This window comes from Lampetra fluviatilis, chromosome 50 (genome assembly GCF_964198595.1).
Source record: "Lampetra fluviatilis chromosome 50, kcLamFluv1.1, whole genome shotgun sequence".
Classification (NCBI taxonomy): Eukaryota; Metazoa; Chordata; class Hyperoartia; order Petromyzontiformes; family Petromyzontidae; genus Lampetra; species Lampetra fluviatilis.
In genome coordinates this window covers 3,474,468-3,492,706 of record NC_136324.1, presented here as the reverse complement: position 1 = coordinate 3,492,706, position 18,239 = coordinate 3,474,468, and the positions used below count along the sequence as shown (strand labels likewise).

Genomic DNA, 18,239 nt, shown 5'->3' with positions numbered 1-18,239 from the left:
CCCCATCCCCTCGTGTGCCGTGCCCGCCATCAGAGGCGCTAACAGCACTTGCCCCAACAGTCTGTTAAGGCTATAAGGGGGATCTTTGTCTGTGTTCATGGTGGAAATTCGCAGAAGCTCCGTCATATCACTGACATTGCTTGCGGTTTCTGGATTGTTATTTTTTAATATTATTCTCAGTTAATTCAAAAGTTTGCATCTATTTCTAGATTATTGGAACCCGAAATTCGGGACTCGTTTTCAGGTCGTACTGCACACGCTGGTCGGCACGAAGTCCGGCGTTTCGCTCCGCGTGCTGCGAGCTTCTTTAGGAACTCAAAAAAACCAGAACCGGAACTGGAGCTGAAAAAAAATAATGTGCTGGTGGTGGGTGCTCTTGAATTGGATATATTTCTAAACCAATAAGAAAAAAAATATTTTCTGAATGTTTCTTTTTATTAAAATAAACGCACATCCGAGCAGAACCGACGACCGCGGTGATGTTTTGCAGGCCTTCATCCAGCAGTGGATAAACAACGGCCCGGCGACCGACGCTGCCGATGGAAATCGGGTGAAAAGGAACAAAGCGCTTTGCAAAGCAACACGGGGAACTCCGTCTCTCCATCTTCGTACGAGCGATGTTGTGCGCGATGCACAGCGGACGTTGTCGTAGGCTGATGCGGACCTATTCTGCGAGCAATATGGCAGTGTACCAAAAAGAACCACGGTTGTACTGTACTTCTACACTCCCGTATCAAAGTTCCCCCTCCCCCCCCCCCCCCCGATTTTACCAGCCGACCAGCGTGGTGAAGTATGGTCAAATAGTATCTCTGCGCACGCAGTGTGGCGATCAGGTGGTCCCCATCCAGCAGCGGAGAGAGGCAAGCGCCCCGCGTCGACGTTACGCTTTGCGAAATTGGCGTGGTCAACGCACAAGACATGTCGGTCCGCTGGCCCTAACCTTGACAATTCTAACCCGCTCACAAAAGATTTAATGATACAAAAAAAACGAAATCATTTATTTACTCTTGCCTAGATGGTTCTGGTAAAAAAAAAAGAAATTTTACTCTATAGCAATGGGCTTTTATGAGGGTAATAAGAGGCTTACAAACACTGGCCCCAACAGTCTAAACAAGTCCCGTCCACGTGTACGTGTGTGTGTGTGCATGAGTAACCGATTCGGTGGGTACACGTCAACGCAGTGAGAGACAAAGGCGGCCGGGCGTGGTGCTGGACACCCACCCCGCCGTGTGCCGTGCCGGCCTTCATAGGTGCTGCTCGCTAACAGCACTTGCCCCAAAGTCTGTTAAGGCTACACGGGGGAGCTTTGTCTGTATGCATGTGTAACACATGCCGGCTGAGCTACCCTTGAAAAAGAGCTGCATAGACCAACAGCGGGCTTTACTGGGGAAATAAAAATTCTAAACTTCTGAATAAAGATCTCCCCCCCCCCCCTCGCAAAGCCACGGAGACTGCCAGAGCGAGTGCCGTTAGTGATGCACCCATTAAGCCAAGCAGTCCCCATGAGGTGGGAGGGGTATGACCAGCAACATGCCCGACCACCTTTGTCTTCCCTGTGCTGATGTTTACAAACTGCGCCAGGTACTCGGTCAAGGTTGCGTGGTGAGCGATGGTGCAATGAGAGTTAGCGCACCGTGCTCAAATAAACCTGGGGATCCAAGCTCAATTCCAGCCTACGGCTACAGGACAGTGGCAAGTAGAATCGTAACTGGACTTCCTCATAGCTTGACTCAGCCTTAACCTAAAGCATTTGGATCAGTGTGTAAACATCAGCATTGAGGGGAGACAAAAGTTGAGTGGGCTTGGTGCTGGTAACACCATCCACTTGTGCACCACGTTGGTCTAAACAGGCCCTTCACCAACAGCAGTCGATAACGCTGTACAAGGGGGTGGATCTTATTGGCTTTTGTTATCCGAGCGAGTGCGTCTGTGTGGATGTCGTCCGTGCGTTTGTATGTGTGCGTATCTGTACGTTCGTTCACTAAACTATCCTGGCCCTATCGATAAACGACATTTCAAGGTGGACGTAGAAATCTGTGGATGCACAACAAACTATTCCCCGTCTCTGTTGCGGATTTCCAGCAGCCACGGCTCACAGCAGGCCCTGCCGCTGCAGGTCTTCGTAGGTCTTGCGAGTCACCACGTTCCCTGTCGAGTCTTCGAATTCCTCCTGCGGGAACACAAGCGGTACACAGCGTGTGATTGCAGTGCGGTGGAACAGTGTGGTTGGTGGTGATGGTGGAACAGTGTGGTTGGTGGTGGTGGAACACTGTGGTGGTGATAGTGGAACAGTGGTGGTGGTGGAGATGTGGTTGGTGTTGGTGGAACAGAGTGGTGGTGATAGTGGAACAGTGGTGGTGGTGGTGTGGTTGGTGGTGATAGTGGAACAGTGGTGGTGATAGTGGAACACAGTGGTGGTGGTGGTGGAACAGAGTGGTGGTGATAGTGGAACAGTGGTGGTGGTGGAGGTGTGGTTGGTAGTGGAACACAGTGGTGGCGATAGTGAAACAGTGGTGGTGGTGGAACACAGTGGTGGTGGTGGAACAGAGTGGTGGTGATAGTGGAACACAGTGGTGGTGGTGATAGTGGAACACAGTGGTGGTGGTGATAGTGGAACACAGTGGTGGTGGTGGAACACAGTGGTGGTGGTGGTGGAACACAGTGGTGGTGAGAGTGAAACAGTGGTGGTGATAGTGGAACACAGTGGTGGTGGAACAGTGATGGTGATGGTGGAACAGAGTGGCGGTGCGCTGTGGTGGATGAGACGAAACAGTCCGAGTCCCCAACGCGGGAGGAGGAGCCGAGTCCACGGCAAGACCAACTCGGGTCGTGTCAGCAGCTCGACAAGAGTGACACGGAGGCGACCGACTTCCGGCGAACGAGTGGCTGGAGTGTCATCGGTGAATGCACGATTTATTACGGAATTACGGAGAAAGGAAAAAAGTGGAGAGCGGGGCACCCGCCCCAGCGGTTAATACTATTTTGACGCACAAGGCTTTGTAGCAATATCATTCTCGCGTGTAATTGTGTATTTATTGCATCGAGTTGTGTTCATACGCTGTTGTTTCTTCCGGCGAGAATACATTTTCCTTGAAAGTTCTTCAAGTGCGGTTTCACTTCAAGTCAAGCCTGTTATAAAGCTGTTTTGCCGACTCGTTCCGAGTTCGCAGGCTATTTAACGCTCGTATAACGCACAACGCTGACAGTTACACAAAGTAATTTCGTAATTAAATGACCTCCCGGAAAGCTATTATGTCAAATCATCGCTAATGCTGCCAATTGCTCCGGTGAAACATTTCCAGCAGGGATCGAGTATTTATCTACAACTTTATTCACTGTTGTCTTTGTTACTACGTTTCTATATTTTGGGGCATGAAAGACACGCAAAAAAAACAAGCCAAGCGACGGGTAACCAGGATGTAACGATATTTTGGTAAATTATCGTGGCCCTTATATTGTACGAGGGAGCGTAGTGGATAATGCCGTGGTATAACAGTCAGCACGCGCTCACTGGACCTGCAATCCCCAAGGTCGCGGGTACGATTCTATCTCCCGGTATGGCAGTTGAAACAACCATGCAAGTTTTGCGCTCTCGATCCTTCACGTAAAAAATGAAAATAAACTACAAAAAATTAACAACAAAAAAAAATCACACAGTATCTCCCCATGGCAGAAGTCCCCGCTGCTCGCTGCTCGCTCACCCGGTGGGCTCAGCGGCAGAGCGAGCCGCCTCGCAATCAGAAGCCGACAAAGTTCAAATCCAAGTTGGGCCGATGCCGGCCAACCGCGACCCATCGTACCTCCGGGGATCGTTCCAACATCGAACGCCACTTTTGCCCCCCCCCCCTGCCCGCCGCACCCGCCACAGCACCGTGGAATTTCTAACCGACGGCTCGCGGCCGCGTAAACGGGAGGGTCGAGCGGCGCGCCCTCGACGCTCGCTCGAGCGGGAAATCGCTCGGGAAACTTTTTCTTTCGACTACCGCTTGCCGGTTCCCCGCTCCGGCACAGACGGCGGCCCGCGGGCACAGACGCCCCGCGGCATGCTGTTTCCCATTACCCACGTCTGTGGGCGGTGCCCCCTCAAGGGGTTGTGCGCACTCTCGCGCGCGCGCGCAGGTATTTGACTCCCGGCGGGCATTATTAAGTTGGGTTTTCTACAAATATATAATTTTTTTTTTTAATACGTGTATTTTATGGTTTAATGTCCGAGTTCGGTGCACAAAGAGAGGCGGTGGCGAGGGCGGGCGGGAGATGGAAGAAAGAATGTGGCGCCCTGTTGCGTTGGCAGGCTATGACCATGGTGGTTGTGGTGGTGCTTGTGGGGGTGGTGGTATTGGTGCGAGTAACAGTGGTGGTGGTGGTCGTGGGGAGCGGGAGTGCAGAGGGTTAGCGCGCAAGCGTGACCAACCCGGCGACCCGAGTTCGATTCCCATTCACGGCCAACACCGGTGACGACTGTCTGCACAAGTGCTGGGCCTCCCTTAGCTCGACAGAACCTCAATTGAGTAACCGGTGCGATGTGCACACATCGCCACTGGGAAGACGAAGATTGCCGGGTGATGTGGGAGTAGTGGTTAGCGCACTGTGCTACAAACATGGCGACTCAAGTTAAAATCCCGCTCACGGCCAACATCAGTGGCAAATAAATGAACCTGTCCCGGGCCTCCCCTAGGTGATCGCCAGCACCTGGTCCGGCGTGTACACATCTGGCCGCTCCCGTGCCGTGCAGCCCTTCGGAGGAGCTCGCTAACAGCACGATACCCAACAGCCTGTACACGCTGGCGACAGGGAGGACCTTTGTTTTGGTGGTGGCGGGGACTCCCGCCTGCCCACGCTGCCCCTCCTCCCGCTCACGTTACGTCGCCCGAGCAAACGACCGAGCCGCCCGCCCCTCTCGCTCTCCGGAGGAAATGCTCGAGCGGCGCCGTGGCGCTGGGCCCCCCGATACTCCAGCGGAGCAGGGAAGTGTAAAATAGGGCGCATGGCTCGTTTAATGAGACCTGTGCCGTTAATGAGCCTCCGCAAGACGTGTTGCGCGTTAAGGAGGTGGTGGTGGTGGGGTGGGGGAAGCAGGCCGGAGAGCGAGTTAACGAGCGCTAAAAACTTGGCTGCCGAGCCGAGGCTTTGCGCACACGTGCATAGCATAGACGCGCGCGCTCGCCCAAATTTTATAAAGTTTTTTCTTATTTTAAACTGGCTTCTTACCCCTCCACCCGCTCTCTATTAATGAGGTTAAAATGCGTCCAAATTTGGCACAAATTTCGCTGTTAAAACAGCCCTACCTCGTCTGAGCGGCGTTTCTATTAAACTTTTTCAGAAACGTGACTACTTTTTTTTATTATTATTAGAAAATTCAATTTGATTTCAGGTTTTAAACCGTTAACATCCCCACCTCCGCCCCCCCCCCCCACCCCGTTTTCTACCGCACAAATTTTTGAAAAGTTTTATTTTTATTTTAGCATAAGGACCGCGTTCCGCACCGTTAAAACTTTCGCGCGGAACCCAAAAAATGTATTAAATAAAACAGGCGCGCCCGGCTGTTTACTGTTGCGGCCGTCGGTACCCGAGCGGATTTTAATAAACACGTTCTCACGAGCCGCTCGCGGGCACCGCGGAGAGAGAGCCGTGCCTTGTCGGCTCGGCCCCCCCGAGCCCCCCCCCCCCCCCAAGGCCCCATCTTTTCCGCATTTCGTCCCCGCGGTTTGTTTTAATTAATCTCCAGCTCCCCTCTCTCGCTCGCTCGCTGTCGGTGCTGCTTTTTTTTCTTCTTTCCGTGGCTAACTTTTAATCTGTTCCTGGCCACTCATGCTTCTTGTTGTGGTTTACGAGCATGTAAAAATGCCACTGTTGAAAAGGCGGCGCAAGGGGTTGTGGGAGGGAGTGGCCCGCGGGGGAGGGGGGGGGAGGGCATTTGAGGGGAGTAAATCCCCTCCCCAAAAAAACACCATGCGACCCAGGGGGTGAAGGTTTCCAGCGCTGGGAGAATTCAAAGGGCCGGGGACGCAGCGAAAGGCCGGCGGAGAGGAGACCGACTGCTGGAACGCTGGCTTTTCCATAGGGGCTTTTGGACATGCAAAGTTGCTAAATGTAAAATTCACAATCGTATTCATTTACAGCCACTTGTCAATCGACTGTTGGATGACGGGCACACCTCTGCTCCCGCCTATCGCCGTGTCGGTCTTGGGGGTTGTTTGACCGTACACTTCACCACGTCGGTCAGGATATCGCTGGACACTGAGGATGGTCACGGCCTGGAAATAAAACTTTTGCTTTGATAACGCAGTGCATAAACCACTGCGCCACCGCTCTGCCCCATTCATGAGTAGTTACACACACACACTGTGGACGAGTTTCTTACATTTTTGGGGGGGGGGGGGATTTAGGAATAATTTACACGCTGCAATGATGTGAAATGTCTCGGCCGCGTAAAAAAAAATCTACGTCACCCAGTGCCATGTGACGCCACCTTTTGGGGGGGAAATTGCGGAAGTGACACCATCAGAGTGATGTCCTGAAATGTCACACACTCTGGGGTCGGTCCCAAATGACAGAGGATGATTTTCTGACTTCCTAACATTTCTCATCTCGGTCCAATTGTTAACATTTTTATAATTAACTTGAAAACGGGGATCGCATCCCGAACACCACCGTTTCTACACAGACACACAAACACATGGACACGCAGTGTGAGCAACGAATAGTCAAGTGTGACATCTCATTATCATCATCATTCACGATCACTCCAATGCTGGATGATGTCTTCCGCAAGCTGCCGCCACATCTCAAGATCCTGTAACGGAACGATCCGCCCAGCACCTGCTGCAGACAGAAACGATCCGACCCCAAATGATAGCTCAACGAAGTGGCTTATAGCAGCCAAATACTCTAAAACGCATGTTAATTTTAAATGCAGTGAGAAAAACAGGAGGACTCGGTGAGAAATACACACGACCAACAAGGGGAGAGAACATGCAAACTCCAAATATACAGCAGGCGTCAGGGTTGGGATGGAACCCACGACCTCCTGTAAACCAGGCGAGGGAGTTAACATCTAATAGCCAATGCGGCGCCCATCACTTTACTGGCATGTCCGAGCCCACTTCCTCTTCTTTTGCAGTTTCAACGTAACACGCGTGTGACGAATGGTGGTGATGCACGCTCACGAGGTTAACAAACATCACAACTAGACAGCGGGGGTGGGGGCAGGGGGTGGTGGTGGTGGACGGGAGGTGAGGGTTAAGGGTTAATGAGCCTACCACAAGCCGTGTTGTGCGTTAACGAGTGGTGCAAGTTAACGAGCGTGCGGCGGTCGTGTCGATGTATCACGCGTGTGCGCGCGCGCGTGTATGGCGCACCGTCTCGCACACAGATCTCGCTCCTACCGACTCATTTGTATTCTTTGCCGTTCAATGTAACACTGGCATAAAATCACATCGAATTCATGTAAATCGTGCGAAAATTTAATTTGTGCGCTACGAAGGAGTGCCATTTCCCAAAACGACGCCGATTACATATGAAGTGCACGATCGATTCTCACACGCACACGATTCAACAAGTGCATCGTCACGAATCGGCACGTTGCTACCGGCCCGATAACAATCGCTGCCGCCCTACGGCTCATCTGGGCTACAAAAGCTTACCGACGAGCACCAATGCGCTCGAAGCCACGGTACGCCCCGGCGGCCCAGATCGCACGCGGTGGGGGCACGACGCAGCACGGAGGATGCTCGTGGCCGCGGGTAATGGTTTTAGTCGGCTCCTGGGACCCAGGGGTCAACGCCCGGGGGGACGGCGAGGGAGGGACGAGGGGGAACCCAAGGGGGGGGGGGGGGGCTGGGGGGGTGTGGGGTCGCCGCCACCACCCACCCCCACCCACACCCCCGCTCCAGCTTTACCGAAGTGTGCCCTGATTGCTATCGCATGCGTGGCTTTCCCACCCCCCCAACTCCACTCCCCCCCCGCCCGCTCCTTCAAGAGGAGAAACCTGCAACCTTCACTCTCGCCCAGCGCCGTAACCCAACACCGCACTGATGGCTGCGCGGGAGATTCTGCCGATCCGATCTCGGGGAGGGGGGGGGAGTGGCACCTCTCTCTCTCGCTCGCCGATCCGCCACCGATCTGCCGACGTGCAGCCTAACGAAACGCAGCCCCCCGGTCTCTCCTCCTCCTGCTGTACGTTCCCCTACCCACTCCCCCCCCTCCTCCCCAACCACCACCCCCTCGATCCCACATCGATACCCCAATGTCTCGGCCTCCCGCCTGCACGCCCGCCCGCCTCCCCGACTCAGGACGAACGTAGCGGCCGTGGCGCGGAGCGGTGCAATTTATCCGTCACGTCACATCTGCGCACCGCTTTCAAAGCTGAAAGAAGGAGCGCCGCCGCAGAAAAAGGCATTTCCCAAAACCTGACCCCTCCAGTGTTCCGATCAAGGCGCGTTAAGCGCTCCTAAACTCTAACAGTTTGGGGCAACATATTTTCGTAACCCACCCTCTAAAAAAAAAAATCCCATGCCCCCAGGGATGGTACATTTCAAAGAAGGTTTTGAGTTTTTTTTTTATCCTGCTCTACCCCCCCCCCACTCCTCCCACCCCTCCCCCAAAGCTTTCTTGCCATTCTTTTTTTAAACCTCAAACCCAGTTTGTAAAAAAAATAAAAATCCCATCTCCCCCCCCCCCCCCCCCACGGCTCCCTGTCTCCCCGCGCTCCGAGTATCACGGCGATGACGGCCGGGTATCTGAGATCGCGGTATGGGAAGTTTCCAACGCTCGCCTTTCAAGCGGCGGCGTGAAATGTCGGGGCTCCGGAGGTTGAACCCGATGTCAGGATACGTCAAAGTCAAGTTGCTGCGCTGCGAGCGAGCGGGGTGGCGAGCTAACGCGCGTGCGCAGACGGCAATGTAGACGGACGGACGTGCGTGCAGACACAAGTCCGCGCGGGATAAACGCGCGGACACAAGTCCGCACGGACCACGCGCGCGTTGCGCGAGCGATCGGCGGACTCGGCGAGCCACTCACCTCCGTGTCCGGTTGCCACCGCTCCGACAGCTTGCTCTGCTTGATCTTGGACCACACTGGAACGACAAGATGCAGAGCGTTCGTGACGGTCACATCACCGCACCCGATTGCTATCGACACTTGAGGTTGATTTTAATGCGGGTGCGAGAGCGTTATGCGCAACGCAGGGGATGCCGTAGCGGTGGTGTAATGGTGAGCGACACACTGGTTGTGTTCAATCTCCCGGCGCAGCAGTGGTATAAACAGGCTCAGGAGAGTCAAGCTGATCGGCAGGTAGCATGCGTTAAAGTGTAGGCAACTCCTTCCTCTTACAAGACGATTGGCCAGTGTGGAAGGACATACCAAATACCCTCTTGAGGCCCGTCTCTTAAGCTCCCACTAACTGGAGGCCCCTTCCATCAGCAGTGGCACCAGCAAGCAATTGCAGGACTGCGCTTTGACCTTTACCATATATTTTTTCGTAATACCGTACAGTATTGTCAATGATTAGTTTTTTACCCTTTTATCTGGCAACAAAACTGACACCTTTTTTACAAAGAGTCATGTTTGCATTGACCACAATACCTGCAGTCATAATGCAACCAAAAAACATAACTCTGATAATGTATGCACTGTCCTTAAAGTTGATTGATTTGGCGTCATGTGGTCCAACACCATGTGAGACTAGGCTCTAAGGAAAGCTGTCTCGGGTGTGGACCAATCAACTTCAAGGACAGCGCACATTATCAGAGTTATGTTTTTGTTTGCATTATGACTGCAGGTATTGTGGTCTATGCAAACATGACTCCTTGTAAAAAAGGTGTCAGTTTTGTTGCCAGAAAAAAGGGTAAAAAAACAATTATCATATTTTTTACTGGCAAATGAGGTTGTCAATGTGGCGGTATGCCGAGGGTTCGCCATACCGGCAGAACGGTTCCTGTCCCTACGTGTTCCTACGCCGCGATGTCTCCGCAGAGGGGACACGGCGGCAGCGAGCATTGGCTGCAGGGCGGAATGAACGGGGTTCCGCACGGAGGATCTACAAGCGCAAAATTCGAGATGGAATCGCTGCCCCCGAATAACGTGACGGTTCAGCTAACCGCTCGGTGGGGAAAGGAGGGGGGGGGGCCGTGCTGGGGGGGGGGTGGGCGGTGACTGTCAATTGTCGCACGACTAATCCTTACATGCCTACTGAACGTTGGGTGACCCCGTGGCACCCAGCCATCGACGCCAAGAAACTCGACAATTGCGGCGCAAAGGGGTGGCATGGCGCCACGACGCACGCGCTCGCAAACATCGACGCCGACAATCGCCCCCATTGTGCGCGCGGGCGCGCGTGCGTGCGTGTCACGTGCACGGCGCCCGTTCAGCGATCTACTGCTGGATGAAGGCACCACTCGCCGAGCCGAACATGTCGCGTGCGTCAGTTGAAGTAAGATGGCAAAAAAAAAGCTAATTTTGCTTCACGGGTTTTTCCTTGTGCGAGTGTGTAGTCGTTGGATGATCGGGGGGCTGAGACCATCAACTTCACGAAACGTGATAAGTCGGCTTAATCACTGAGGTGGCTGGGTCCACCCAGCCACCTCCCGTGAGCTCGTGTGTGTTTGTGTTCGCTGTATGGGAAGGTGTATATGAATAAATAGCGTTTGACTGAATATGGTTATATTTTATCTTTAAGATTTAAAAAAAATATATCACTTTGACTGCCACGCGACCAATCTATTATATGCCGCAGGGCGCGTCTGGATTGAAAAGAAAACAATCGCCGGAAGGCATTTCAGAGGTAGCTCTGCAATCTCCGCTTCCGCGGGCCGTTCTCTAAAGTGATGCACCGTCCCCCCGCGAGAGTTCTGAGCGGACACTTGGTCTCGGGCAACGACGCAGATGGCAAAGCCGTTATGAAATTGTGGCAAAAAAAATAAAAAAAATTAACGAGACGATCGCGAAACGAGGTTTCGCAAGCTAGCAGGGTGCAGGACGAAACACGCGCCGGTGAAAAACTACCTACTTAAATTTAACTAGTTCATCTTACCACATGTGCTAATAATAAGGCATCCCTATGCAACGTGCAAGCCGCTCCTAATGTTCCAAGCGATATCCATGGCGTTCCCCACCTCCCCCCCACCCCCGCCCCCGCTTCTTGACCGCTTTCACCTGAGAAAATTTCTGCGAAACCCAAGAATCTCCCTGCTGTAATTCCAATTTCTAAAGATAACGCCCGTGCGCCGCTGGAGCCCATCGCCTCGGGGCGAGGAACGTTTGCTTTCATTCTCCCGAATTTCATCGGCGGGTGAGAGGCGCGCAGGGCAGTCCCACACTCGTTCCCGGTCACCCGCCGGGCACCGGCAACATTCAAACAAGCCGAGATGAAATGGTTAGCCGTGCGCGCTAGCCCCGCTGGTCAAGAGCTGGTGGGGGGGGGGGGGGAAACTCGGAGACTCGGAGCCTCTCGCCCTCTGCCAACCACGCCACTCGCATTTTTTCTCGTCTTGTTCTTCTCTCCTCTGTTTTCTTCTTCGCGCGAAATGGCCGCGCTGTTTTCATTTCTAACGGTCTTTCTGCGGCTCGCCGAAAAATTTTACTTTTTTTTAGATGATATATTATATTATAGCGGGCGGTATTTATTTATTTACGCGAAAAAAGAAAGAAACCAGGCTTTTTTTTTTTACAACGCTGGCACCTCTTCAATCGCTCAAACTCAGAGAGGAGTCGAGGCGAGAGAGAGAAAAATAAAATACGGGTATCGAAATTGCGCGCCGGACTTTTTTTGCCGGGAGAAATTTAATCCGACGAGCGAAAGGCGTCCAACAAAAGTAAGCGTCCTGACAATTAGCGCGAGAGCGAGCGAGCGATCGCGCTGGTGAGTGGGCCGGGGTGCGAGCGGCACGTTGGTTGTTTTGGGCGGGCAGAGGGGGATGTGAGAGATTTCTGGCAAGGGCAGGCGAGATCCGGCAATCGGCGCACACCAGCCTGGCAACGACGCCTCGTCTCTCGCCAACGTCGAAACTCGATGACACCCAAACACACCCAACGCCCCGCCGTGTGCGTGAACACCCGCTCTCGCATGTGCGCGCACACACTGTCACATGCACACTGTCACATGCACACACGCACGCGCACTGGGAGTCAAGGCATGTGCTGATATCGCGGAAAATATTGCGCGCAATTTTTTTTTCATCCCCCGTTTTATTTTCGGTTGCCAATGTTTTATATATAAATACGCGGAGGACATGTGCGGATGTCGAACGCATGCACACGGGCGGAATTATTGTCGGCAAAGCGAGGGGAGCACCGGTCGAAGCGAAGGGGGTTCCTCGCGCCGCGGGTTTTTGATGTTTCTGGCCGTCCTCGCCGCGTTAGGACCGAAAAACATTTCGCCAGCGCTCGACGCGGGCGGCCAGCTGCTGCCCCCGATGAAAGTCGGGCGCCGACAGGAACGGACTTGAGTCAACACAAGGCCGGAGCCGCCGCCATCGCGCTCGCTCTCCCCTCGCCCCGCGGGGCTCCGTGACAGACCGCCCCGCCCGCCCGCCCGCAAAACTCCGCGTCGGCACGGGGAGAGAGAGCTGTGGGAACGCAACGTTGCCACCACCACCCCCGCCGCCGCCACTACCACCGCCGCCGCCGTTGTCACCGCCGCCGGTGGCAAGGGCGGATCACATGGCTAGCTGGCGCGCTACGCCCGTTTGTCGGTTTGCTCACTTGCCCGCTCGTTTCTTAATCACTCCGACCCTCCAAGCCTCCCCCCCCTCCGAGTTTCCTAGCACTGCTGCTGGCGAGATCAAACCAGCCGTGGGGGCACAGAGTAACGGGCAGCTCTTGGCTGGGCCCATTTTTTCTTCTTCTTCCCTTCCCTCCCCTTCCCCCATTCTACCCGACGAAAAAACAAACAGTGGAGTTTTAAATTTGTATCTAAATTCTTTGTGTCGGCTCGGCGCTGACAAGACCTCTCTCCCGCGAGACGGTCTCGTTTCTCCATTACTTACTCGCGAGCGGAGCTAAACGTCGCGGAGTTAATGAGACGGAAAGACACACACACACACACGCGTTGGCGCGCGCGAGCGAGCTAACGCGCGGGCGGAGGCAGCACGTGTGAAAGCGATGGCACCTCTGCAGTCCGGCCCCCTCCACACTGGAAATGCGGCGGCTGCCAACCCCCCAATCCCCCCATTCCCCCCCCCCCTGGACACGCACGCCCGCCACAATATGAAGATGACACAGTGCGCACGCACGGACGGACACACGCAAGCACGAGCGCAAAACGCCAAGACGCGCGCTAAGACCCCCTTAATGCCACCGCTCGAGGAGTGAAAATGCGCCGGGAGCGTGGGAACGGCGCGCGCCGTTTCATGTGGCGGGGGTCGCGGCGCTGCGCGGCGAACGGGCAAGCGAGCGGAGAGAACGCGCGGTCCGGGGTCGGAGTGCGCGAGAGAGAGGTTGGGCGTACGCGTGCGTGCGTGCATCTGTCCGTGCGTGCGTGGGGAGCAGTGGCGCAGCGAGCCGAGTTCCATTCCCGCTCGCGGCTAACATCAGCGAAGAATGTCCGCACCAGTCCTGAGCCTCCCCGAGGTTGACTCGGCCGTAAATTAATACCTGGCGGGTTGCGTAAACATCATCACCGCGGAGGTAAAAGTGGCCGGGCGTGGTGCTGGCCACCCTTTCCTTCGTGTGCCGTGTCAGCCGTATGAGTGCTCATCACTAACAGAACTCGCCTGAACAGTATTGTAAAGGCTATACGGGGGATCTTTGTCTTTTTCTATGTGTGAATGTAAAATGCGGGATGTGTGTATGTAAGGATTGGTGTGCGAGCAGGTGCTGAGTGTGACCTGTAGTCTACGCATGCCAGTTGTGTATTAAGGTGCAGTAATGGATGTGTGAATCGATGACAGGGTGTGCGGAGAGGTGTTGAGTGCATGAATAGGTGTTGTGTGCGTGTGTGATAGGGTGTTGATACTTGGCACAGTGGGCACCACAGGTGGTGCATCTGTCAATCATCCCAGTCAGTCAACCCATAATCTCTGGGTCTATCCTGTGACCTCCTCTCAGCATCAAGCCTTCCACACCTCAAGCAACAGACTTAAAGTGCACCTAGCCTGGCACAAATACTGCGGTGACGTCACTCTCACTTAGTGGTGCATGGCAGCTGCTGTTGTTGATAGTGCCGAGTCAGTGAACGTGTGTGATAGGGTGGGAGCGGTGGTGTAGCGGTTGGAGCACTGCGCTACGAACCTGGCGACCCGAGTTCGATTCCTGCTCACGGCCAACACCAGTAAGTCTTGGGCATCCTCTAGGTCGACTAAGCCTCAAATGAGTACCTGGTGCGATGTGTAAACATCGCCACTGAAGATACAAAGGCGGCCGGGCATGGTGCTGACCACCCACCACAATTTCGTATGCCGTTTCGGCCTTCATAGGTGCTAGCTAACAGCACTTGCCAAGTCTGTTAAGTCTATACAGGGGATCTTTGTTTTTGCGGCAGTGTAGTGGTTAGCGGGCTGCGCTGCACCCACTCATGACCAATAACAGCGGCTAATATCTAACCCGATCCTGGATCTTCCCCAAGTCGACTCAGCCTTAAATGAGTACCCGGTACGGTGTGTAAAGCATCAGCACTTGGGGAGACAAAGGCGGCCGGGCGTGGTGCTGGCTACCCAATCCTCTCGTGCGCCACGCCGGCCTTCATAGGCACTCGGTCGCTGACAACACCTGCCCCAACAGTCTGTAAAAAAGGGCTACACGGGGAATCTTTGTATTTGGCAGGGAAGAGCGTTGGGTGCGTGACGGGCACACACACATGGCGGCCGCCTGTTGCCATGCGGCGGTGCGCGTGAACGTGCGGGGGTGGCGGGGGGGGGGGCTCACGTGCGACGGCGTCCTCGATGGCGGTGACGTTGGCGAAGTGCGCCGTGTTGGGGATGCCCAGGCAGCGCATGCCGTGCGCGTGTCGCCACTCCTGTTGGGGTCACAATAAAAACGCATCATCGTCATCATCAGCAGCGTCGTCATCAGCGTCGTCAGCGTCACTTCCTCAGACCCACAGGCATAGAGGTGGCGTGTCCTGGCTCGCCAGGAGAAGGCAGTACAGCAAGCGTCGACGAAATCGCCACCTGTTTATTCGATCTGTACAGTGGGAATAGAGCGTTGCCCCCTCGCACAAGGCGTGGGTTTTCTCCAGGTGCTCCGATTTGCACCCCAAGTGAAAAATAAACTCATCGTCATCAAGTGGTCCTGAAAAAGATCTTAAATTAAAACAAAAATCCAGTGCAGCAGCAAAGCGAATCCTGCGACTCAGTGCAGCTCTCTTAGATCACAAAGCAAACAATCAGCGACACATTATAGAGGAGCAATTCCCTTCAACACAGCGTTAGTGCAATGCTAGCTTCAAGCTCTGAATGGGGATTTCCTTTGGTCTCATAACATCACATTTAGAGGGCAATCGAAATACATAAATACATACAATTTATATATATTTAGGAAAATGTGTGTGAAATGAATACTCGTGAAATGCAGACGAGACGTGGATCTGCACTTGAAAAAATGACTTGACAATATTCTAAACTAAAAATAAACGACTCTTTCATGCGCTTGCAGCGCAATTCGAAGCACTATTATCCATCTTAGGCACTGTGTTTATTCGTCTTCATTTGCCAGCTTAGTAAAGAACAAACACGTAAGAGTGTGGAGAGATTTAAATTTAGCCTATACCTCATCTGCCCCGTGCATTCTCAATGCATTCAAAATACACGCGGAAAGGATTTATGTAGATATCGTAAACTGTGTCCGAATGTAGTTGCATTGACGAGTGTAAACAGAGCAAAGAACCTATTAAGGTCGGCACTAAGCACGGCCGCCTTCATCTCCCCAGTACCGACGTGTATATATATATTCGACGACGATGTTTTCCAGGAGCGGGAAATGAACTCGGGTCACCGGGTTCACAGTGCAGTGTGCTAACCATTGCACCACCGCTTCCCCACATTAAATCACACGCACACATCTCTCTTTCACACCGACACACAAGCACATGAATGAATGTCGATAATCGCGGCGCGAAAACCATTCCGCCACCACTCACCATGCACTAAGACAAAGATACATCTATCCCCCTAGTATAGCCTTTAACAGACTGTTGGGGCAAGTGCTGTTGTTAGCGAGCATCTATGAAGGCCGGCACAGTGCAAGAGGGGGTGGGTTGGCCAGCACCGTATCTTTGTCTCCGCAGTGCCGATGTTTACACACCACAGCAGGTACTCATACTGGTAGGAACCCACTGGTTCCACCAGCCCACAGGGGATTACTGTGTCCGTCCGTCGTGCAGGGAGGGGCTGGGTGGGGAGGGTGGGGCTGGGTGGGGAGGGGCTGGTCACCCCGTGGTGCCCTTATAAAACTCAACGTTTAACCTACTCACGCCGGCTTGTGCCCGCCCTCACAGTCGGGCATATTTGCGGAATACACCACGCCGCCGTTGACCCTGGCCATTGACCGAGCAACCCAACGTTCCTACCAGCTCCCTCCCAATGAATGTGTTTTAAGGCCGAGCCGAGTAAGGGAAGGTCCAGGACCGTTCAGATATCAGCCGTTGTTATTGGTCGTGAGCAGGAGTCGAACTCGGATTGCCAGGTTCGTAGCGCAGTACGCTAAACAGTGCACCGCTGCTCCCCATTATATAACACCACATATAACAAACACCACACACAACACGCATTCCTCGTGTGATGCTGGCAACACATGCCACCGAGCATGTCAAGCTGTCAAACCTACATAATCAAATTAGGAACGCACACGCACAGGCTTTCTTAAAACATTTCCTGGCAAAACAACAGCAGCCATCGGACTGTCGGAACGCAGTCTGCGAGTGCTCGTCGCGAGTCGCGGCCACACAAAACCACGCGGGGATCTGGGGGAGGGGGGGGGGGGCAGGGGGGGTGGGGGACAGGGGGGGGGGAAGACATCGTCATCTGCATCGGAGGCAGCGCCGGCGTTAATTCGGGCTTGCCGCCAAAATAAAAAAAAATCCCTGACCGCCCGTCCGATCCAATTCTAAATACATCCCGAGGTACGGATAAACGTGTTGCGTCGGGGCGAGAGCCCACACGCAGCAGCCGAGTGCAGTCAGGAATTTGCCAAAAGAAAGATTACGGGCATCATCACCGTCATGGTTATCCACTGCTAGATGGAGGTCTCCCCATGCTACTGCTGTCTCTCACGAACCAACGATGCAACGATCCACCTAGCACCGACACACGAGTTGGTATCGCCACTCCATCTCCTAAACCGGTGTGGGTCCTATCAGACAAGAGTTCCATTCCTTGGCTGCCGCTCCGTCACGAAATTCCCCGAACGTCTACTGGACGGGACACACATCGCCAGAAGGACGATGAAGCCCGTTGGGGGAAGAGCCGTTTCTCTTTTTGGAGATCAATCTTCCTTGAAGGAGCGACGATGGCTTAGCAGCTTCTTACTGATGACAAAAACATCTAAACACGCCGCTCCGGTGGGAGCTTGGGGAGAGATGGGGAAGGGATGGGGGCGGCAGGGAGGAGGGGATGAAGAAAGAGGCGGTGGGGGGGGGGCGTAAGGGGGGTGGGGGGGGGAGTTAGGAGAGAACACGACGAGGTTACGCGGGTGATGGATCCATATTTGGACGCTCCGTTTATTTTCCCGCGATTGCGGATCGCAATGCAGGCAGGGCGCCGGGGCAAAAAAAAACACACACACAAAAACAAACAGAGCGCGCGCAAGAATCAAACCGGCGTATTAGGTGATCTTCAAAATAACCGCCACGGTCAAAGCGAAACCGCATGACACCGCCGCCGCCACAAACGAAAATCGGCTCACGTGCTCGGCCCGACTTTGCGTCGCCGCGCGATATTTGTTTCCTATCCCTGTGATATCAATGGTGGGGGATGGTGGGGGGGGGGCGGCGGGGGTGGGGGTGTGGGTGGGAAGCGCGAAAGAAGAGACGGCGGCGCCTCTGAGAGAACAGAGGTGGTGGGCGGTGCTGGTGGTGGTGGTGGTGGAGAGACGCAGACAGGGAGGGATGGAGAGAGCGAGCGAGAGAGAGAGAGGGAAGCGGGAGCTTTACGATACATCCTGGGAGATCACGCGAGCGTGCTGCAGGCTCAGTAAATACCCAGTAAAGTCGGCCGAAGGAACTCCATCAAAATCAAATCTGCGCAGTGTGGGAACGGAGGCCGGGGGTTCTGGGAGTGTACGTTTAGCTGGGGGGGAAGTGGCGATGG

At 54.2% G+C, this 18,239-nt stretch overlaps 1 protein-coding gene across 1 annotated transcript in view; it reads right to left on the bottom strand.

Annotated features, from left to right (window-relative positions):
* Positions 1-416: 416 nt before the first annotated feature.
* Positions 417-18,239, bottom strand: part of SF3A3 (splicing factor 3a subunit 3) — a 39,423-nt gene continuing 21,600 nt past the window's right edge. Inside the window, exons 15-17 of the mRNA XM_078878240.1 lie at positions 14,860-14,950; positions 9,019-9,074; positions 417-2,170 (exon numbers count right to left, since the gene is read on the bottom strand). Coding sequence (XP_078734366.1) covers positions 2,093-2,170; positions 9,019-9,074; positions 14,860-14,950 — 225 coding nt within the window. The 3' untranslated portion in view covers positions 417-2,092. The remainder of the gene's footprint in view (positions 2,171-9,018; positions 9,075-14,859; positions 14,951-18,239) is intronic.